The 23,891-nt window shown below is 46.3% G+C and overlaps 1 protein-coding gene across 2 annotated transcripts in view; it reads right to left on the reverse strand.

Annotated features, from left to right (window-relative positions):
- LOC140425385 (mitochondrial calcium uniporter regulator 1-like) overlaps window positions 1–23,891 on the reverse strand; it is a 61,671-nt gene that overhangs the window by 33,915 nt on the left and 3,865 nt on the right. The window contains exons 2-3 of one of the 2 annotated variants that reach the window (XM_072509590.1): window positions 20,445–20,564; window positions 1,440–1,543 (exon numbers count right to left, since the gene is read on the reverse strand). In XM_072509590.1, the coding sequence (XP_072365691.1) occupies window positions 1,440–1,543; window positions 20,445–20,564 (224 nt within the window). The remainder of the gene's footprint in view (window positions 1–1,439; window positions 1,544–20,444; window positions 20,565–23,891) is intronic. The other variant, XM_072509592.1, reaches the window with a different exon arrangement.

The following is a 23,891-nucleotide window of genomic DNA, read 5'->3' on the forward strand; positions in this document are numbered from 1 at the left end:
TTCAGATAACCTCTGCGAGCATATTATAACTATGTCATACAGGAGACTACGGAGTAGAAGCTGGGCATCTGTCCAGAGAGAGTTAGGAAAGGAGAAAGAAAAACACACACCCCATTAAATACTGTCCATCTTTTGTGCAAATCCCAACAGCAGGTTCCATAACTGATGTACCCCAGAGAAGATGCAATAGGAGAAGAGGCAGCAAAGATTAGAAAATACTTCGGAAAGACAGATATAAATATACTTTTTTAGTTTTTAAAGAAAACAGCTAGTATTAGCATTATTTGTTGGTTGGTTGAATGTAGCGTATTGAACTATATTCAGCAATCACAATGTTAATTTTGAGCGCAGATGTCAATTCAGGCACAAAGCAAGTAAGGGAGCCTAAATGTGCTCAAAACAGATGCAACTATTAGAGAGGAACATTATAAATACCTTGAACTACAAAATTAAAAAGCAAAAAATACGTGAATGGAAAAAAGTGTAAATATCAAAAACAGAAAATGCCAGCTAAAGACAATGGGGCAGATCACAAGAGGGAAAAGGAGAGAGGAGTATGGGTAAATGACATTGTTACTATTACATGAAAGTAGTCATTCATAGTACTTTAATATTATAGTTATGGAATGTTCTTAACAGCAGTGCCTAGGAGACAGTCTTGAACCTCACAGCAGTTTAGTAAGAGTTGGAATAATCTTATCTGGGCAGTTGAAGGGCATATACTGTAAATCAAGGCAGAGGAGTTGTGACAGGCCTTAAGACTGTAGAAAGAAAAGGCTGAAGCCAACAGTCAGACTGGCCTGTGCTAACATGGTGTCAGTTTATCACATATCTCTGAACTTCTTCAAAAAATAGTCTACACCAAAAAAACTATAACTTAAAAAGAATCAACTCCATTTACACCATTAGCGATTGCTTGAAAAGTGCTTTAAAGAAACATACCTTTAAGAATATTCCAACAAGAGATATCCACAACTTTTTTATTTTGGAGATTGTCACATTTTATAGATGAAAAAGTCAAGATCATGACTTAGCAATAAAAAAACACAGCCAAGATATGTTAAACAACATTATAGAAAGTATGTAATTTCAGCATCAAATTTGACTGGCATCACTAGTATTGTTTGAGGTTCTTTAAGCTCATTGATTAAATTACAAGCCTGCAAAATGTTGCATTATCCTTTGTTGCTTGAAAAACGCAGTGTCACATTTCAACCATCAAATAAGAATGTCTTTCGCACAACATACTGGGGAAGAAACAAAAACAAAAAACACTGAAGATACTCAGCAGGTCAGGCGGCATCCATCAGAATAACATGAGGTGGTTGATGTTTGAAATGTGTTTTCTCGCCAGATGTTGACTGACCAGCTGAGTCTCTCCAGCATCTTCTTTTACGCTGTATTTCCATCAGCTTCTTGTATCACCAGGGCGGTCTTACTTGTTGAATTTTAGTTGCCATGTCCTTGTACGTAACCGCCATACTGGAGTTTGTAACTCTCAACAGTGCAGCTACGACAACTTCGGACTGCTTGGTGCTGAAACCTGTGAGAAAAACAACAGTAAAACACATTAGGAAAGCTGGTCAGAACAAAGGTATTAATGTACAATGTAATTAAAATATGGAAAAGGTTGGTAGACCATAAAATAACAGAATCTACCAGAAATAAAACTGACATTTACCATTGGTGCCTCATTATACCACCAAAATCAATCCTCACATAAGATGAGGTCAAATACTACAAAGTTTCTCTCCATAATTCTCACCATGACAGCTAGTTTCCAAGAAAACTTTTTTTTACGTTCTCTCATTTCAACTAGATCATTTTTAACAGCTAATGCTAAATCTTCTGTGTTGTTATGACATTTAAAAATGGCAACTATCCTTCCCAAGTTCTGCCCAGTTGATCAAAAATCTAATTTTCATTTAACCAGTTGAGCTATCTACGGCATTATCAAACTTGGGAGTTAAGACTTCATGAAGTTGCAAACCTAAAGACAAACTACAGCCTATGCCGAGTCTCCCACTGCTTCTATCTGGAAGTCCACCTCTGAATTTAAACTAATAATATTGCTCGGCACCAGCACTATTTATTGTTGAAAAGCTCTACAAATGGAGGGCAGCACAGTGACAAAGTTGATAGCACTGCTGCCTCACAGCACCATGGACCCAGGCTCGATTTTGGCCTTTGATGATTGAACGTGTGGAGTTTGCATGTTCTTCCTGAGTCTGCACGGGTTTCCTCTGGGCGCTCCGATTTCCTCCCACAGTCCAAAGGTGGATTGGCCATAATCAATGCGTGGGGTTATGGGGATAGGGCGTGTGGGGGGGGGGTTAGGTGGAGTTCTCTTTTGGAGGGTTGGCATGGAGTCGATGGGCTGAATGGCTTCCTTCTGTACTGTACGGATTCTATGGTTGTATGGATCATTAACTCACTTTACAACCCTTTCTATGCTTGTGGATGATGTGCTTTCATTTTTGTTACACTGACATGCTTTTCATCCTTTATGCTTCCATTTATGTGGCACCATTACATTATTCCGCACCATTTCCTCATCCCAAGGCTGTCTCCAATGCATGCAAACCTGCAGTTTGAAATCTGACTGCTGAGGAACTAATTCATATCAAGAAAACACCATTCTACCAATGACTATGTTTAGTCCACCATAATTTCTCTGATACAATAAAGTAGAAATAAAAATTCCTGCTACACAGCTTAGTAGTTTAAATAGAAAATTCACTTAATTGGCCAGCAAAATGCACTTCCCCTACCTCAACCTCATTACGTTGCTCAACATTATCCTGATTTAATTTACATAATAGTATTGAACGAATGTAAATTAATCAGAACACATATTGGGTAGAAAACACGGCTCAACTACTAGGACTACTGGTAGGACTGCAATCATCCAAAAAACCCTAGTATACTTGGAAAATCAAGTAGGCCAATTAACAAAAAACATAACCAACAATATTTTTTCCCTTAAGCAATCCATTAGATTCTACCAAGAGGCAAAAAGGAGAATGGAGAGTTGGGCACATCAAGTACTTTCTCCTCCAACATTAATTGCTCCGTCCGGAATTTTAGTTTCAAGAAGCTTGGGGTCAACCACACCTACTCCAGTAACTTGTTGTTGCTGGAATATACCGCCACAACTGGTCCACAGCAGACGCTATCCCCCTGGCAATACACTCGTCTCTGGAACATCTCAACAAAAAAGGACTTCCAAGTCAGACTCGTATTTATTGACTACGGGCGGGATTCTCCGGTCCGCATTCGCCCAGTGACCAGAGAATCCCGCCTGAGGTCAATGGATATTTCCATTGTCGGCGTCTCGCCGGTGATGTTCTTGCGGCGGGTGGGGCAGAAGAATCCAGCCCCACATCTCCGCCTTCAACACCATAATCCCAGCCAAGCTCATATCAAAACTCAAAAACTTAGGACTTGGTTCCTCCCTCTGCAACTGGATCCTCGACTTCCTGACCCATAGGCCATAATCAGCAAGGATAAACAACACCTCCTCCACGATAGCCCTCAATACCAGGGCTGTATACATAGCCCCCTATTATACTCCCGATACACACACGACTGTGTGGCAAAATTTGGTTTCAATTCCATTTATAATTTTGCTGATGACACGACCTTGTGGGGGTCAGATTCAAAAACAACTTCTTCCCCGCTATTACCAGACTCCTGAGTAACCCTCTTATGGACTGAACTGATCTCTCCACGCATCTTCGCTACCTGAGTAGCACCACACTCCGTATACTTCATCCAATGTCTGTGTATAAGTATTTACATTGTATGTCCTATGTTTTTCATGTATGGAACTATCTGCCTGGACTGCACGCAGAACAATACTTTTCACTGTACCTCGGTACACGTGACACTAAATCTAAATATTCTTGGCAGATGTCATAAAGCCCTCAAAGGGAGGAAATTAAATTAATTACTTTTAACGCACAATCATAATTGAGGGAATGCTAATGAAAAATATTTTCTACCCAACTAACTCCTACAACAACTTTGAAAATGCATTGACTCTTATTCCCCTTATGTCATCGGATTACGAAAAGTTATCAATAAAATAATATGGTTACCAATAAGAATCACCAGCAAGCTGTTCTCCTTTTTAGTTGGAAGGAAATTAATGTTTACAATCGTATGCAGTTTATTTCATCATTGGAAAATGTGATTCAATCATCTTGCACAAACAATACAGTCATTTACATAACATGAAATACAGAATGAGCATGTAGCTATCATGGGCGAAATTCTCCGGAAATGGCGCGATGTCCGCCGACTGGCGCCCAAAACGGCGCAAATCAGTCGGGCATCGCGCCGCCCCAAAGGTGTGGAATGCTCCGCATCTTTGGGGGCCGAGCCCCAACCTTAAGGGGCTAAGTCGGCGCCGGACAAATTTCCGCCCCGCCAGCCGGCGGAAAAGGCCTTTGGTGCCCCGCCAGCTGGCGCGGAAATGACATCTCCGGGCGGCGCATGCGCGGGAGCGTTAGCGGCCGCTGACGGCATTCCCGCGCATGCGCATTGGAGGGAGTCTCTTCTGCCTCCTCCATGGTGGAGACCGTGGCGGAGGCGGAAGGGAAAGAGTGCCCCCACGGCACAGGCCCGCCGCGGATCAGTGGGCCCCGATCGCAGGCCAGGCCACCGTGGGGGCACCCCTCGGGGCCAGATGGCCCCGCGCCCCCCCCCCCCCCCCCCAGAGCCCGCCCGCGCTGCCTTGTCCCGCCGGTAAGATAGGTGGTTTAATCTACGCCGGTGGGACAGGCATTTTAGCAGCGGGACTTCGGCCCATCTGGGCCGGAGAATCGCGCGGGGGGGGGGGAGCAGGGGCCAGCCAGCGCGATTCCTGCCCCCGCCGAATATCCGGTGGTGGAGAATTCGGCAACTGGCGGGGGCGGGATTCACGCCAGCCCCCGGCGATTCTCCGACCCGGCGGGGGGTCGGAGAATCTCGCCCCATTTCTCTACATTAATGGTATATAAATACCATTGGGACTTCACAAGAAAAATCTCAGTGATAAACTGTGCATATTTGGTCATGAGAAACACTCGGACATAGATGATGCTAGTGATGTGAAAATACAGCTTTCTTGGATCACTTGTTCTTTGCTAGATAAAGCAACTTACATTAAAATGGTGGAATATCACAAGTTCTTGCTAAAGATAGTGTTAATCAAAAGTCCATAATACCAAAAGTAAAACACTGGTTCAATGAGAGGCATTGATTATCCAATTAATCACCCAAAATTAATTCTGATCAGGGCACCAAAATAATGATTTCTCTTTCACATTCATAAACAAAAAGGGTGGACATCCGGCGGCGGATGTGAGCGGAGGACATGCACTGGAAGACGCTCCAACCCGAACCCGACTCACGAAGCGTACAATAGGCAGTGCTAGCTGAAAAAAATCAAACTGAAGATCAGGGGAAACATACAGTCTTTTAACGTTCTTAAAAACAAAAACAAGAGAGGAGGGAGCCAATTGTGCTCTTCAGCCTCAGAGGCTTCATTGGAGTCAGGAGACAAAATGGCGGCGGCGGGCTCCTCCTCCCCCCACGCAACCACGTGGCCATCAATTCAAGACATCAGCCGCAATGTGGTGGCTGAATTGAAAAAACACCATCGGGACCTGGTCGGAGTAGTATAATGGTCAGTGGATGAGTCCCTAAATCAAATCTCAAGCTAGTTGGAGGGGATGGATTAAAAAAAAGGAAGCGGGAGGTGCACAGTTCAGAAAATGGAGGTTGCCCTCACCGACCACAGTGAGCAGATCACGGCGCTGGAATAAAACTGGTCTTCGGTCCTGGAAATGAATACGTTTTTAAAGAGTACAGTAAATTACCTGGAGAACACATCTCAAAAGGCAAAGCATCCGCTTCATGGGTCCGCTGGAGGGAACGGAGGGCAACACCCCCACATAATTCATAGCCCACATGCTATTTAAAATTGTGGGCGAGAAGGTGCTTAAATCCCCCCTGGGGCGAGATCGGGCTCATTATAGAGTTATATCTGGGGGAAAGGGAATTATGATGCGATGAGGCATGACTTAGGATACATCGGATGGAGAGGAAAACTGCAGGGGATGGGCACAATGGAAATGTGGAGCTTGTTCAAGGAACAGCTACTGCGTGTCCTTGATAAGTATGTACCTGTCAGGCAGGGAGGAAGTGGTCGAGCAAGGGAACCATGGTTTACTAAAGCAGTCGAAACACTTGTCAAGAGGAAGAAGGAGGCTTATGCAAAGATGAGACATGAAGGTTCAGTTAGGGCGTTCGAGAGTTACAAGTTAGCTAGGAAGGACCTAAAAGAGAGAGCTAAGAAGAGCCAGGAGGGGACATGAGAAGTCTTTGGCAGGTAGGATCAAGAATAACCCTAAAGCTTTCTATAGATTTCATAGAATTTACAGTGCAGAAGGAGGCCATTCGGCCCATCGAGTCTGCACCGGCTCTTGGAAAGAGCACCCTACCCAAGGTCAACACCTCCATCCTATCCCCACCCAACACTAAGGGCAATTTAGCACGGCCAATCCACCTAACCTGCACATCTTTGGACTGTGGGAGGAAACCGGAGCACCCGGAGGAAACCCACGCACACACGGGGAGGATGTGCAGACTCCGCACAGACAGTGACCCAAGCCGGAATCGAACCTGGGACCCTGGAGCTGTGAAGCAATTGTGCTATCCACAATGCTACCGTGCTGCCCATAAATAATCTTTTATTGTCACAAGTATGACATTACTGTGAAAAGCCCCTCGTCGCCACATTCCGGCACCTGCTCGGGTAAGCCGGTACGGGAATTGAATCCGCGCTGCTGGCCTTGTTCTGCATTACAAACCAGCTATCTAACCCACTGAGCTAAACCGGCTATAGATATGTCAGGAATAAACGAATGACTATGGTAAGAGTAGGACCAATCAAGGACAGTAGTGGGAAGTTGTGCTTGGAGTCTGAGGAGATAGGAGAGGTGCTAAATGAATATTTTTCATCAGTATTCACACAGGAAAAACACAATGTTGTCGAGGAGAATACTGAGATTCAGGCTACTAGACTAGAAGGGCTTGAGGTTCATAAGGAGGAGGTGTTAGCAATTCTGGAAAGTGTGAAAGTAGATAAGTCCCCTGGGCCGGAAGGGATTTATCCTAGGATTCTCTGGGAAGCTAGGGAGGAGATTGCTGAGCCTTTGGCTTTGATCTTTAAGTCATCTTTGTCTCCAGGAATAGTGCCAGAAGACTGGAGGATAGCAAATGTTGTTCTCCTTGTTCAAGGGGAGTAGAGACAACCCCGGTAACTATAGACCAGTGAGCCTTACTTCTGTTGTGGGCAAAATCTTGGAAAGGTTTATAAGAGATGGGGTGTATAATCATCTGGAAAGGAATAATTTGATTAGACATAGTCAACACGGTTTTGTGAAGGGTAGGTCGTGCCTCACAAACCTTATTGAGTTCTTTGAGAAGGTGACCAAACAGGTGGATGAGGGTAAAGGAGTTGATGTGGTGTATATGGATTTCAGCAAAGCGTTTGATAAGGTTCCCCACGGTTATAGCCCGAAAAGTCTCCAAACTCCCGTAGGATCTGCATGACCTCAACCATCCCCTCCACGGGATCCGCCACATACAGCAACAGGTCGTCTGCGTACAGCGACACTCGATGTTCCTCTCCCCCTCGGACCACCCCCTTCCATTTCCCCGACTCCCTTAACGCCATGGCCAAAGGTTCAACTGCCAATGCAAACAGCAGAGGGGACAGGGGGCACTCCTGCCTCGTCCCTCGATACAGCCGGAAATACTCCGACCTCCGCCGGTTCGTGACCACACTCGCCACCGGGGCTCTATACAGGAGCTTGACCCAACTAATAAACCCTCCCCCGAACCCAAACCTCCTCAACACTTCCCAGAGATACTCCCACTCTACTCGGTCAAAGGCCTTCTCCGCGTCCACGGCTGCCACTATCTCCGCCTCTCCCTCCACCGATGGCACCATTATCACATTTAGGAGCCTTCGCACATTGGTATTTAGCTGCCTACCCTTTACAAATCCCGTCTGGTCCTCGTGAATCACCCCCGGGACACAGTCCTCAATCCTCATAACCAACATTTTTGCCAGCAACTTAGCATCTACGTTAAGGAGCGAGATCGGTCTATACGACCCACATTGCAGTGCGTCCTTATCCCGCTTCAAGATCAAAGAGATCGTCGCCTCTGACATTGTCGGGGGCAGGGTGCCCCCCTCCCTTGCTTCATTGAAGGTCCTTACCAGCAACGGGGCTAATAGGTCTACAAACTTCCTATAAAACTCCACCGGAAACCCATCCGGCCCCAGTGCCTTCCCTGCCTGCATGCTCCCCAGTCCTTTAATCAGCTTCTCCACCCTAATTGGCGCCCCCAAACCAGCCACCTCCTGCTCCTCCACCCTCGGGAACCTCAGTTGGTCCAAGAATCGTCGCATCCCCTCTTTTCCCCCTGGGGGCTGGGACATATACAGCTCCTCGTAAAAGGTCTTGAATGCCTCATTCACTTTCACCACACTCCGCACCGTAGTTCCCCTGCCATCCTTGATTCCACCTATTTCCCTCGCTGCCATCCTCTTACGGAGCTGATGTGCCAGCATCCGATTCGCCTTCTCCCCATATTCATATATCGCCCCCTGTGCCTTCCTCCACTGTGCCTCTGCCTTCCCTGTGGTCAACAGGTCGAACTCCGTCTGGAGACTTCGTCTCTCCCCGAGTAGTCCCCCATCAGGAGCCTCTGCATATCTCCTGTCCACCCTTAAAATCTCCCCCACTAACCTCTCCCTTTCCCTGCCCTCTCTCTTCACCCTATGAGCCCTGATGGATATCAACTCTCCCCTGACCACCGCCTTCAGCGCCTCCCATACTACTCCCACCTGCACCTCCGCGTTGTCGTTGGCCTCCAAATATCTTTCGATGCACCCCCGCACCCTCCCACACACTTCCTCGTCTGCCAGCAGTCCCACATCCAACCGCCACAGCGGCGTTGGTCCCTCTCCTCCCCCAGCTCCAGCTCCACTCAGTGCGGGGCATGGTCTGAAATGGCTATGGCCGAATACTCCGTAACCTCCACTTTCGGAATCAATGCCCTGCCCAGAACAAAAATATCTATCCGGGAGTAGGCCTTATGTACGTGGGAGAAAAAAGAAAATTCTCTGGCCAAAGGCCTGGCAAATCTCCGGGGATCTACTCCCCCCATCTGATCCATAAACCCCCTAAGCACCTTGGCCGCAGCCGGCCTCTTCCCCGTCCTAGATCTGGAATGATCTAATGCTGGATCCAGCACCGTGTTAAAATCCCCACCCATTATCAAGCTCCCTACCTCCAAGTCTGGAATACGCCCCAACATCCGTTTCATGAATCCAGCATCGTCCCAGTTCGGGGCATATACGTTCACCAGTACCACCTCCGTCCCCTGCAACCTACCGCTCACCATCACGTTTCGGCCTCCATTGTCCGCTACTATGTTCTTGGCCTCAAACGACACCCGCTTCCCCACCAATATTGCCACCCCTCTATTCTTCACATCCAGCCCCGAATGGAACATCTGTCCTACCCATCCCTTCCTTAACCTGACCTGCCACCTTCAGATGTGTCTCCTGAAGCATGGCCACGTCTGCCTTCAGGTGCGCGAACACTCGGGCCCTCTTAACCGGCCCATTTAGGCCTCTCACATTCCACGTCATCAGCCGGAGCCCCCCCCCCCCGCCGACTAGTCATCTCCTATCTTAAGCCAGTCCCGTGCCCGCGCCTCCCACACCCTCCAGTCCCCCAGACGGGGAACCCCCGGCCCAACCATTTCTTCCGTGTTCAGTTCCCCCTCGGACAGTGCAGCAGCAACCCTAATGTCCCCCCTTCTCCCCCACTTCCCTCCCCCGCCATCGCGCTAGATCCGCATCTAGCACTTTTGCTCCCCCCATATGGCTTCCGTGAGTCAGCTGACTTCTGCTGACCCCGGCTTTCCCCGCCTTCCCGTTGATCTCCCCAGTGTGGGAGTCTCCCTTCCTCCTTACCCTCCCCCCTAGCGTGGGAAAAAGCCTGTGCTTTCCTGAGCCAGCCCCGCCCCGTGGCGCAGCTCCTGTCGCGGCCATTGTCCCAGTTCCCCCATCCCCGAATCTCACCTCCCTCCAGCACTGACGCCCACATTCCCCACCATCTCGTCTACAGAAGAAAAAAAAAGACTTTTAACCAGAACTCTACCCACATCCCCATCCATCATCCCACCCACAAAATATTCTTTACCCATATTTACAACCCCATATACAACCAACAACCCCCCCCCCCCCCCAACAACCGCAGCCCCTCAGTTCGAGTCCAATTTTTCCATTTGGATAAACGCCTCTTCTGGCGTTTCAAAATAATGGTGTCGGTCCTGATAAGTGACCCACAGTCGCGCAGGCTGCAGCATGCCGAACTTGACTCTTTTTTTGTGCAGCACCGCCTTGGCCCGGTTGAAGCCAGCTCTCCTCCTTGCCACCTCCGCGCTCCAATCCTGGTAGACCCGGATCACCGCATTCTCCCATCTACTGCTCCGCACCTTCTTGGCCCATCTCAGAACACTTTCTTTATCCGCGAAGCGATGGAACCTTGCCACTATCGCCCTTGGCGGCTCATCAGCCTTGGGTCTCCTCGCCAGGACCCGGTGAGCCCCTTCCAGCTCCAGGGGGCTCGAAGAGGCCTCCGCACCCATCAGCGACTGGAGCATCGTACTCACATATGCCCCGGCATCAGCGTCCTCCACTCCTTCGGACAGACCCAGAATCCAGAGATTCTTCCTCCTCGACCTGTTCTCCAGGACCTCAAGTCTCTCGGCCCAGCTCCTGTGCATCGCCTCGTGCGCCTCCATTTTTACCGCCATGCCCAGGATCTCGTCCTCGTTCTCATTCGTTTTATCCCTCACCTCACGAAGTTCCACCGCGTCTCCTTCAGCCCCTCGATCGCCAACAACATTGGCGCCAGCACCTCCTTTTTGAGCTCCTCCACACATCGCTTGAGGAACACCTGCTGGTCCGGCCCCCATGCTGCTCGATCTCCGCCATCTTGTTTTTTCCCCCTCGTTTTTGCCGCTGCTCCAGAGCCTCTTTTTCCGACGCTCCACCGCTAATTTCTGCCTTACAACGTAAGGGGGGGGGACCTTACTTCACCTTCCCACACGGGATTAAATCAAAAAATTTCCGTTGGGGCTCCTCTGGAGAGCCCAAAAGTCCATTATAGCGGGAGCTGCCAAAATGTGCGGCTTAGCTCCGCATCGCCGCAACTGGAAGTCTCACTCAGGTTCTAATGGTAGGGCCAGAGGCACGGCAATACTAATCCAAAAACAAAATACAATCCACTCCCTCGCAGAGTATGGATGACCACAATAGTCGCTATATTATTCTCTGTGGTTCGCTAGAGAACACTCAGGTTATTTTGGTGACTATTTATGCTCCCAATTGGGATGATCGGAGCTTCATAAACTCCCTGGTGAACGTCCTTCCTGATTTATACACATCAGTTTTTTCTCGGAGGAGATTTAAACTGTGACTTGGACCCGAAAATGGACCGCTCCAAGTCCAAATCCCGGCACCAAACTGGGATATCTAGGGCATTGACCTCTTTCATGGACAGTATTGGAAGGGTTGGCCAGTGGTGTTTTCTGCATCCAAACAGTAAAGAATCTTTTTTCACATGTTCACCCCAAATTGATTTTTTTTGTTGACAACAAATTCCATCTCCCCTCAGTGAGAACAGCTGAATACTCGGCACTTGTCATCTCAGACCATGCCCCTCATCGTGCTGAATTTTGCTTTGATTTTGGCCCTCCTGAGCGCCTGCCCTGGAGATTAGATATCGCATTACTATTGTGTGCTGACAAATTTTCTGAGCGATTGTCTGCTGCTATAGGAGACTTTATCAAGCTAAACAAAACCAAGTCAATTTCTCAGTCGACACCATGGGAAATCCTAAACGCTGTCATAAAGAGATAAAGGGGGAAATGATCTCACATGAAGCTAACATTGTGAAAAAGGAAAGCGAGGAACGACAAGGGTTGGTTGGAGGTTGACCGCCAATATTCTTCTGCTCCAATGCTGGAATTACTCATGCACAGAAAAACTTGCAACTACTTTTCGAAATGATCTCCACGAACAAAGCGATGCATCAGTTACAACATTCTAGGGGCACCTTCTATGAACATGGGGAGCAGGCGGGCCATATTCTTACCCGTCAACTCAAGAAGTAAGCAGCCTCCCAAAAAGATTTTTCAGATTTGTAGCAAAGAAAGTAATCTAGTCTCAGCCCCTCTCCAGGTTAATGAGGCTTTCAGTACTTTCTTTTTTTAAAAATTTGTTTTCAAGGGATGTGGGCGTTGCTGGCTGGGTCAGCATTTATTGCCCAGCCCCAAGGGCATACAAGAGACAACCACATTCCTGTGGGATGGAGTCCATGTAGGCCAGACCAGGTTAAGGATGGCAGATTTCCTTCCCTAAAGGACATTAGTGAACCAGATAGTCAGATACTTCAAACATGAGGTTTCTAGATGATTTACACACCCCAACCATTGAGGGAGGCAGGAAACGGGAACTAGAATCCCCCTTAAGCCCAGAAAAAATACAGAAACGTATTGGTCGGCTGCAGTCTGGTGAAGCCTCCGGTCCCAATGACATCCCACCCCAATTTTATAAGAGGTTCTCAGAGCAACCAATACCTTTAATTTTGACATGCTCAATGATTCACTATCTAGGGGATTATTATCCCCATCCTCGGCCCAAGCCACAATCTCAGTGCTTCTGAAAGAGGGCAAGGACCCAAAGAAGTGTGGGTCATACCGACCCATTTCACTCCTCAACGCTGATGTTACGTTACTGGCGAACATCTTGGCAACCCGGATGGAGCCATATCTTCCAGATATAATTTCGGAGGACCATTCAGGTTTCATCAAAGGTAGACAGTTATCGGCCAATGCCTGAAGTCTCTTGAACATGGTCATTCCCTCTCATCTGCTCTGGAACCTGAAGTTATGTATCTTTGGATGCATAAAAAGCATTTGATTGAATGGAGCGGAACTACCTTTGAGATCTTAGATAGGTACGGCTTTGGCCCCAAATTCTCCTCCTGTGTTTGTTTGATGTACATTTCCCCAAAAGCCAACAGCCACACAAATATGAGCTCCTCGGAATACTTTCCATTAGGCAGAGGCACCAGACAGGGCTGACCCCTTTCTCCACTTCTCTTCGCCATGGCCCTTGAACCTCTACCAATAACGTTGTCAGAGGGATGGGAGGGAATACACAGAGGGGGAAAGCACCGGATCTATAATAATAATAATAATCTTAATTATCACAAGTAGGCTTACATTAACACTGCAATGAAGTTACTGTGAAAAGCCCCTAGCTGCCACATTCTGGCACATGTTCAGGCACACGGAGGGAGAATTTAGAATGTCAAAATTACCTAACAGCACGTCTTTCGGGACTTGTGGGAAGAAACCGGAGCACCCTGAGGAAACCCACGCAGACACAGGGACAATGTGCAGACTCCACAAGGACAGTGACCCAAGCCGGCAATCGAACCTGGGACCCTGGAGCTGTGAAGCAACAGTCCTCGAACTGCGATTGTTGTGGTGGTCGATGGTACATTTTTGTTTCCCTACTCAAGAAGTTTTTGACTTGTATGGATCTTAGCGCGTTTCCCCCAGTCAATTGGAACTTAATTAGTATTTCAAGTGTCGTCAGTCTGTTTGCCGTGTAGAAATCTCTTGTCAACATCCCCCCACCCCCGCCTCCACCTTTTGAAGGTGATGACCATTATGGCTGGCGCTAACCCGAGGTTGTTGCAGATGGAGGCTTTAATGAACATTTTGGTTAATCTGAAGTGCTGTCACAGTTGGTTCCATGACCTACCCGAGTGCTGCAATCATCACTGGGCTCGTTGGGTGTTTGTTCAGTGGGGATGGGAGCCAGCCAGGGCCTGGAAGGAGGTCCCTGGGCATGAGCCCTCTTCCATTCGCACCCACTCGGCTTCTGACTCCTTTATCCACCCCTTTACCCTTTCCGCAGTTGCAGCCTAGAGGTAACATTGCAGGTTTGGGAGGGCTAGGCCCCCCCATGGTTCCCGTTATCTGCAGTACCTTTTTGGGAAACCTAGGGTTTTTCAAGTTCCATCTGAATCGGGAATCCGTTGATCTGGATCGTGACGTGGATAGGCACAACCTGTGGTGCTGAAATGCCATAACGGCGATGGGCCTCCTCCGGCTCGTCATCGACAAAATACGTCTGTGTTCTGGGGCGGTCATTGGTGTGGCGGCAGCGGGTGGGTGAGGTTTCCTACTGGCACCTGTCCATTCACCTCCCTTTGGCAGCGGAACATTCATTCTGTTCGTCAGGAATCTCCGGTGCACGGCAATCATCGGCGGGGAATTGGTGCCGTCAGTCCTGGTCTCCTGGAGTGCATCCCCATCGGCGGGAGTCAGATATTTCCGCCCAGGAGAGGGTGCTCCACGCCCTGCTGGGCATCCGAGCTTCAGGACAGCTATCCCTCAGAGCAACTGGACACCGTGTTCTGCGCCCTCGTGGGACACGCGATCCCGGTTGCTTTTTTCAGGTCCAGATCAGTTTCACTGAACAAACGTTCTTGGGTCGTCCCGTCTCTGAGTTCGCAAACCCACCGGTCTTGAAGTGCCTCTGATAACGCTGGCCCGAACTCGCAGAACACGGTGAGTTTGGGCAACTGGCTCAGGAATGCGGTTATAGGTTTGCCTCTGTGTTGAAAAGCCGTGTGGAAATGAAACAGCAAACAATTAATGGCGGTTTCAGGTCGAAATGGTTGCCGACCAGCGTAACAAGCTCCACGAACTGGCAGTGGTTGGGTGAGTTGGGATAAACTTTTCATAATGTTCTAAGTCTCTGCTGCAAGGAGGGTCAGCGTCTGTCAGTCGTCCCCGACTATGCTGTTCAGACAAAAAAATTGTTAATTCATTCTATGTACTGGGTCCAATTCCCAGTCTCGCCGCCGAACGTCTCAAGCTTACCAATTAGTGGCACGCCTGCCGCCTGAGTGGAGGCCACCTGAGGCCTAATCGAGGCGGACCCGGATGGAGGATATGGCGCTTCCTGCACCTCCACTTGACCCTCGTCGCCAGTGTCAAGTCTCAGGCAAGCAACCACTCAGAGGCAATGTCTGTAGAAAAATTTGGTTTTATTCAGGTTACTATACACTTCTCCTACTCCCCGAAGGGTCTCCTGCACCCGGCCCAAACCTACGTCGAGGCATTTATATCCCAGCAGTCCTGGGAAAAAGGGGTTAGCCCCACCCCCTCATCTGGGTAGATCGTATTCAGGTGAGGCCACAGGGACTCTGGTGTTGCAGATCCCTGGGCCTCCTGTAGGGTTATAGCACCAATGGATGCAAATGATCGTTTGGCACAATTTAATGAAGAGTTGAGAAGCTCGTCTGGTCTCATAGCCAATTTTTATCTCTCAGGGAACATATAAAAAAAAAAATTATCCAGTCATTGGTTGCCCAGTTTTCCTATATTACAGTGACTTTATCTCAAAAATGTGCTTCATCATCAAGTGCCTGGGGACTTCCTGAGTTAATGTAAAATTTCCTTTGATACAGCAACGCTTATTAAGTTTACCATTTAGTCTTGTGACTAACCAAAGAACTGAAAACAGTTTGTTATTTCAAGTGCTTAGATAACAGATCTTATCCAACCTTTATATTTTAACTATATATCTACAGTGATATAAACACAGGTAATATTATAAGATCCCTAGAGAAGTACACCAACTTGAGTTTCAGGCATGGGAATACTGAACCAGTGACTGACTGGTCAAATGCCTCTAAATATTGGCCCAGATTTTGTAATCAGTGGCAAAGCCAAGGCACTTGCCACTTGCCTCAGAAAAAGCTGTTCACAAAGATCTAGCGATCTGTCGTGGATTTCTTCGCTCCTGATGCCAGCTGGAATCTGCCGCCAAGTCAAATGGATCTCCAGATATCCACCAGCAGTGATGTCAGCAAATAAGGTGTCGGAAATAGGGCCTTTAGAATTCTTATGAAATTAGTGGCCACCTTGACAGAGATAACATTTTCACAAACAGTCCGTAGATAATTGAGATCTCTTGATTCAAGCGTCCATGTTCCTATGATATCCTTTTACCTATAAGAGTGTCTGGTAAGTGTGGTGATATACATCACTAAGTACACAAAGGGTTAATGTACATACACTACACCTAGCCAGACACTAGAGGGAACACCAGAGACATGACACGCAGGCAGTCAACTAATTGGTCAGTAAGATAGGACACGACCAATGGGCATTCACGAAACACACAGAGGTGACACTACCACAGGAGGGCATTACACCAACCCAAATAAAAGGACACATCACACCTGCTCAATCTCTTTCCAGTAGAGACTCTCAGTGAGTACACACAGGGTTGATTGAACATCACTCCCACCACATGGATTGTAGCAGACTGGTTAGTCAGTCTCAGTAGCAAGAGCAGGATTAACAGTAGCGTCGAATGCAAGTAGGAGAATTGTTAACAGTAATAAATGTGTTAAAGCTATCTCCAAGCCTGAACCTTCCTTTGTCAGAGTGCACATCAAGGAAGCAGCTTATGCTACGACAAGAGCATAACAAAACAGTAAAGGTTAGCAATTGGCCCTCAACGTGAGGTAAACAAAAAAGTTACCTCAAGCTAAAGTGATGGCAAGTGGGAGGTGACCACCCTGATATAGAATCGTAAAATTTTACAGCAAAGGAGGAGACTAGTCAGCCTTTTATGCCTGCACCAGTCAAAGAGTGAGCTACCCACATCTTGGATACCTGTCCTATATTTATTGCTTAGAAGGGTTCCAACAAGTAATTGACATGGGGCAAAATATCAGTCCCTACAAATAAAGTATATTAATGGAATTCAGAGATGGAGGCAGTCCTAGTCAGACAGCTGCCTTCTTCAGTTGGAGGAAGACCAGGGAAGAAGATGGAGGAAGACTAGGGAAGATGGAGGAAGACTGTGGGAAGGACTTCCTAACACTTGGATACTGAGCAGAAGGCTGCCACTACCACCCACAGAGACCAACGCACTCTGCTCCATCCGTCCATTCCTCCTCCGGGATCAGTAAACAGCTCTCACCTGTCACAGGTCTTACGCTTTGCTTTATTTAGCTCATACATATCTAAACTGTTGCTTCTTAACTAACTTTATAAATTATCTTAAAATCACTGGAGTTCTCAATCGCCTATCTGGGGTAATCTGTAACTCTCGAACCCGTTTTCTCAGTCAGACTCTCTTACCAGTTATCACTAGCATATGCCAATGCCATTGAGACTCCTTGCTCCATTTAAGGAGTACTCACACATGTTTAACCACATGTTCAAACACATGTTTGAGGATTGTTCGTCCTCGAGCTTCAAGCCAGTGATACCTCGACCACAATTAATTCCACTTCTGATATCAATTTAAGCTTTAAGGTTTGAGTCATAATGAAGCATTCACAGGTGGAAAACCAGGAAGTAAAATCAATATCAGTCCTTGACTGGGACATACGCATGGTAGAAGCTAACATAACAAACAAAAAAGGCCTTAAAAAAAAATTATATTGCTTCTTGGCCTTTTGGCTAAGATCGAGCACGAGGTCAGGTGTCATGCCTGATCTGGTATGTCTCTCTTGTGGGGACCATGAGTTGGATTCAATTTGAATTTGTTTTTGGGGCAAGCAATGAGATGGATTAGGGGTTTGCCCCTGTCCCCTCTATGCTTTTGCTTTGTAACTCTGATAAAGAAATTTTAAAAAATAAGTTGAGGTTTTTTTTAGCAGTAACAAAGAATATGGTACATCATTAGAAACAGCATTCAATAAGATAAAAGTACTTTTACAATGGGACTAAGAACGTAAATATGGAGATTTCGCCAGTTTAATAATTTCAAATTGATTGCAGTCTAGGGGGTGGGGGGGGGAAAATCACATCAATGTTTTCTCTGGAGATGTAAAATCAGATTTCCAAGTTTAACTGTGCACATGTGGAATCCAGAGGCTACTTCAGTTTCAGAGTATTAATGGATGGCAGTGGTTTAGCACTGCTGCCTCACAGCGCCAGGGACCCGGGTCAAATTCCAACCCTGGGTGACTGTGGTAATTTGCATTCTCCCCGTGTCGCCATGGATTTCCTTTGGGTGCTCAAGTTTCCTCCCACAGTCCAAAGATGTGCAGGTTAGGTGGATTGGCCATGCTAAATTGCTCATGTCCAAGGATGTGCAGGTCAGATGGGTTATGGGGATAGGGCCTTCTTCTTTCAGAGGGTCGGTGCAGACTGCATGGGCCGAATGGCCTCCTTCTGAACTGTAGAGATTCTATGATTCTAATGGTGATCTTGTTGTCCTACACCTGTAAAATCCAGACCATTACTCTAGTGTACCATTATATTAAAACATCCCTCAGTTTAAGCCCACCATTTATGATACAGCTAGACTTCCAGAAGGCGTTTGACAAGGTGCCGCATAAAAGATTGATCCAAAAGGTGAGATCACAGGGGATTGGGGTAGAATATTAGATTGGATTGAGGATTGGCTGACTGACGGGAAGCAGAGTGTCGGGTTAAATGAGTCCTTCTCTGGCTGGCGAACTGTAAGTAGAGGGGTGCTGCAGGGTTCAATTCGCTGACCTCAACTGTTTACAATCTATATAAATGATCAGCAAGCAGGGACAGAGTGTAACATAGCAAAATTTGAGGATGATACTAAAATAGGTCGGAAAGCAGGCAGTGAAGAGGAGATACAGATTTTACAGGCAGATATTTTAGGGCAGCACGGTGGATAGCACTGTGGCTTCACAGCGCCAGGGTCCCAGGTTTGATTCCCTGCTGGGTCATTTCTGTGCAGAGTCTGCACATTCTCCCCATGTCTGCGTGGGTATCCCCCGGGTGCTCCGGTTTCCTCCCACAGTCAAAGACGTGCAGGTTAGGTGGATTGGCCATGATAAATTGCCCTTAGTGACCAAAAAGGTTAGGAAGGTTTATTGGGTTACGGAGATAGGGTGGAAGTGAGGGCTTGAGTGGGTCAGTGCAGACTCGATGGGCCGAATGACCTCCTTCTGCACTGTATGTTCTATGTTCTATATCGATAGGCCAGGAGATTGGGCCAAAATTCAGCAGATGAAGTTTAATGTGGATAAGTGTGAGGTTATCCATTTTGGCCGAAAAAAGAGTCAGGCAAATTATCTAAGTGGAAAGCAGATTCAAAATGCACCTGGGCTGAGGGATCTGGGTGTCTTTGTTCATGAATCGCAGAATGTCAGTCTGTAGGCTGCGACTCTGGGTGGAGTTTATACAATCTCCCCGTATCTGCGTGGGTTTCCTCCCACTAGTCCCGAAAGATGTGCTGTTAGGTAATTTGGACATTCTGAATTCTCCCTCCGTGTACCCGAACAGGCACTTGGAATGTGGCGACTAGGGGCATTTCACAGTAACTTCATTGCAATGTAAGCCTACTAGTGACTATTAAGATTATATAGGTACAAAATGTAATAAGAAAGGCAAATGGAATGTTAGCGTTTATTGCAAAAGGACTGGAGTGTAAAAGTAAGAGATGTGCTGTTGCAATTGTATAGGGTGCTGGCGAGACCACATCTGGAGTATTGCATTTGAGGTTTGGTCTCCTTATTTGAAGAAGGATGTGGTGGCATTGGAAGCAGTTCAGAGGAGGTTCACCAGATTGAATCGGGGGATGAAAGGGTTGACTTGACGTATAAAGAGGGATTAAACAATTTGGGCTTATACTCAGTGGAGTTTAGAAGGACGAGGGGGGATCTGGTTGAGGTGTATAAAATACTAAAAGGGATTGATAAAGTAAATGTAGTCAAATGTTCCCCTTGTGGGGCAATCTAGAATAAGAGGTCACAGATATAGGTTGAGAGGCAGTAGATTTAAAACTGAGATGAGGAGGCACTACTTCTTGCAGACGGTGGTGAATTTGTGGAACTCGCTGCCCCATAGTGCGATGGAGTCCGAAGCATTAAATGGTTACAAGAGGGAGATAAATATATTTCACACAAAAATCGGGTTAAAGGAATATGTAGAGAGGTGGCTTTGAAACCAGAGATCAGCCATGATCTGATTGAATGGAGGAGCAGGCTCAAAAAGCCGAATTACCTACTCCTGCTCCTAATTCCTGTTATTCATAGTAGGTTGGAAACTCGATTTCTAGGTGGAATAGCAGATTTTTCTTCCCTCCAAATGTTTACAGATTCAAATTCTAGGATTGCTAGTTATTTATGAACACCCGGAATTTGCTCGTCTTTGCAATCAATCTAAATCACTCAGATCAGTTCACTCCTCCAGACCAATTGATTTAGAAAATACAATGGTAAAATAGAAAATAAAATCAAGGCAATCTTTCAGTAGGAAAATATGCACAAAGTTATATTTACCATATTCTTCCAGTTGTCGTACCATTGCGTGAGTATCAAAATAGAACTTCCGACCTTCCAATGGAGGTAGATCCACTTTCTTAGAGCTATACTGCAAAGATGCTGCAGACGCACATAACTCTAAAAGAAAATTTATACCAACTTTAGAAAGAGAAAAACTGCCATTGACTTTTGAGGTAGGGAAGCAGAGGACAGGAAGGAAGGGGACCCCTAGAAAATATTCAAGTCAAATAACGTCACAACGAAACTAAATATCTTCATGAAACCTGGCTCCCGAAGTGACTATTCTGTTCATTTAACTGGATCATACAGTGAAACACAACAACAGGTGGCAACAGATATTAAAATGTTTCCCACAAGAGAGAAGTTGTGGGGATTAAAAGTACTTTTATATATATTATGTTAACCTGTTAGAAAAATGGAAAATCTATTTTCTTATTTGTTCAGAAGCACGAGGCCTCGACTAGTTTCAAGGTCACATTTCACAAATATCATCTCTGATGACACTTCATTGTAGGACTGAGGGACGGCTACCTTTTCAGCACGCTACCATTGATGCCAAGCTCTCAGCTGCCTGGGCTCCATACGCTGGAATTATCCCCTTAAAGTTCTCAATGTCACCAACAGAGGGCATTCCATGTGCATTTCACGAAAGCTTTGCAATTTCAGACAATCTCAAGTTGATTCAGTGCCTTGTGAACCACTTTGGAAGTTGGATATTCTGCCTTCCCAGTGTGATTTGTGCTCGTGGCATGGCCTCAGTTAAGCTATTGCGCCAGTTGCAGTCCCTATTTTTTCTGTGGACCTTATCAATATGCACCCCATTAATGCATTGTGCAGCAGCAGCTGTGCAAGGGGAGAGAGATGGCAATGTGAAAAATATTTTTGCTGAGTCTGCATTAATTCCATCATTTCTCTTTTAAACGTCAATTTAGTTCAACTTAGCAGCATTCAGTCAGTTTCAAGGTCACATTTCACAAATATCATCTCTGGTGACACTTCATTGTAGGACTGAGGGACGGCTACCTTTTCAGCACGCTACCATTGATGCCAAGCTCTCAGCTGCCTAGGCTCCATACGCTGGAATTATCCCCTTAAAGTTCTCACTTCCCTCTGCTCCTGAAAACTTACCTCATTAACCAAACTTTTAGTCACCTATCCTACTATCTCATGGTTCAATGCCAAACTTCCACAAAGATGATAAACTGTCATCGATAGCCATAATCAATTTTCAATGCAGCTTTTTAAAAATGTTTACAGGACAATTGTAATGAGGTGGTTTCCACTCATTTGGTTGTAAAACAATCTTTCTTCAATAATGATATGTGCTTCTCTTTTCTCATGTCCTTTCTGCAATACCTAGTGCAGCTTGCAGCTGGAAGTTTAACATGGTATCCATCAACATGTTTTTATTTCAAAATTTGCCACTCATTTTTCTCATCCCAAGTTCAAGATTAATCAGCAGGGTTCTCATGCCACAAAACTTTCAGATGTGAGACATCTGTTCCAAATCCAGTCACAAGGGCTGAATGATCATTTTATCAGCACTGAATAGCTAAACGGGCTTCTTACTAACATGGAGCAGGCCTACAGCATTAGTTGAGATATAGGAAACAGTGACACAAAAGTGTTATTTACGGACTCATTTTTTATTGAAAGGATGTTTTGTTGATGGGCACAATACTTGACATTTTTAAATATGCAGACAAAAACATTTTGTCAAATGGTCTGTGGGCAATAACAAAGCCCAGTCAATTCCATTCTATTTGCATTATTCATGGTTTGTTCTTGTGAATTTATTAGGCCCAGTGGCCAGGAAGACTGTGTTTGCTGCATGCAGTTTTAGTGTTTCTCCACCATGTGAAACAGTAAGCCAAACGTACAGCAATGTGCATTCACAGGGGCCTGTAGACAAAACAGTCTCACCCAACTTCCTTTCACTTGAAATAAAAATGGAAAATCCTGGACAGGCTCAGTACAAAGAACAATACAGCACAGGAACAGGCCCTCCCCTCCGGCCCTCCGAACCTGTACCGGTCATGAATCACCCTTGGCCAAAACCCTCAGCACTTATAGTGCCATATCGCTCTTTCCCATCCTATCCATGTATTTCTTGAGATGCCTTTTGAACGTCGTTAATGTATCTTCCATAGCCTCTCCTTGCAACACGTTCCAGGCACTTACCACCCTTTGTGTAAAAACACCTGCCTCGCGCATCTCCTCTAAACTTTGTCCCATGGACCTTAAACCTAAGCCCCCTGGTGACTGACCCCTCCACCATGGGAAAGATTGCCCGCCCATCCACTCTATCCATGCCCCTCATAATTTGTAGACCTCCAACAGGCCACTCCCCAATCTCCATCATTCTAATGAAAACAGTCCGAGTCTATTCAGCCTCTCCGCAGAGCTAACACCCTCCAGACATCCTACTAAACCTCCTCAGCGCCCTCTCTAAAGCCTCCACATCCTTCTGGTAGTGAGGCGATCTGAATTGTGTGCAATATTACAAGTGCGGTCTTACCAAGGTTCTATACAACTGTAGCATGACTTGCCAGTTTTTATACTCAATGTCCCGTCCAATGAAGGCAAGCATTCCTTATGCTTTCTTGACTACCTTGTCCACTTGTGTTGCCACTTTCAAAGATCTGTGGACCTGTATGCCCAGATCTCTCTGACTTTCTATATTCCTAAGAGTTTTACCATTTACAGTATATTTCTCCTCTATGTTGTACCTACCAAAATGCATCTCACATTTGTCTGGATTAAATTCCATTTGCCATTTCTCTGCCCAAGTCTCCAACCTATCTATGTTCTGCTGTATCCTCTGACAATCCTCAACACCATCTGCTACTCCACCAACCTTGGTGTCATCCACAAACTTACTAATCAGGCCAGCTACATTTTCCTCCAAATCGTTTGTGTATACTACCTTTTTAAAAAAAAAACCTAAGAACACCGACCTGAAGGAAAAGTCAGAAGGAACCCAGTTCTCACCAGGATACATAATCTGCTCAGGCCATAGACGGAGATGGGCACGGATTTTAAAATTCGAAATAACAAAAAAAACAAAATAAAAGCCCCACGGTTAGCTCTATCCTCAATCTCAGCGAGGACTTAACTGACCCTATCCAACTCCACCCCTGCCATTCACCCATCACCCCAACCTGGCTCCACTCATCTTCACTATAAACAAGACAAGGGGTGTTAGAAAAGCACTCCTCCCAAAACCACAAGGATTATAGCACAATGACAAAAAGGATTAAAACTGTGCACAAACCACATTTCACATAATCGACCCAATATGATTTTTGCGAGAACAGTATAACAGACGACACTCGCTTCTTTCTCACATACCACACACTCTTGCAGGAGAAAAGGCAACAATAAACAAACAACAACATAATCATAAGGGAGTAACGTTCAGGATTATTGAAGAATTGCAGGATA

This window comes from Scyliorhinus torazame, chromosome 6, assembly GCF_047496885.1.
Source record: "Scyliorhinus torazame isolate Kashiwa2021f chromosome 6, sScyTor2.1, whole genome shotgun sequence".
In the NCBI taxonomy this organism is placed as follows: domain Eukaryota; kingdom Metazoa; phylum Chordata; class Chondrichthyes; order Carcharhiniformes; family Scyliorhinidae; genus Scyliorhinus; species Scyliorhinus torazame.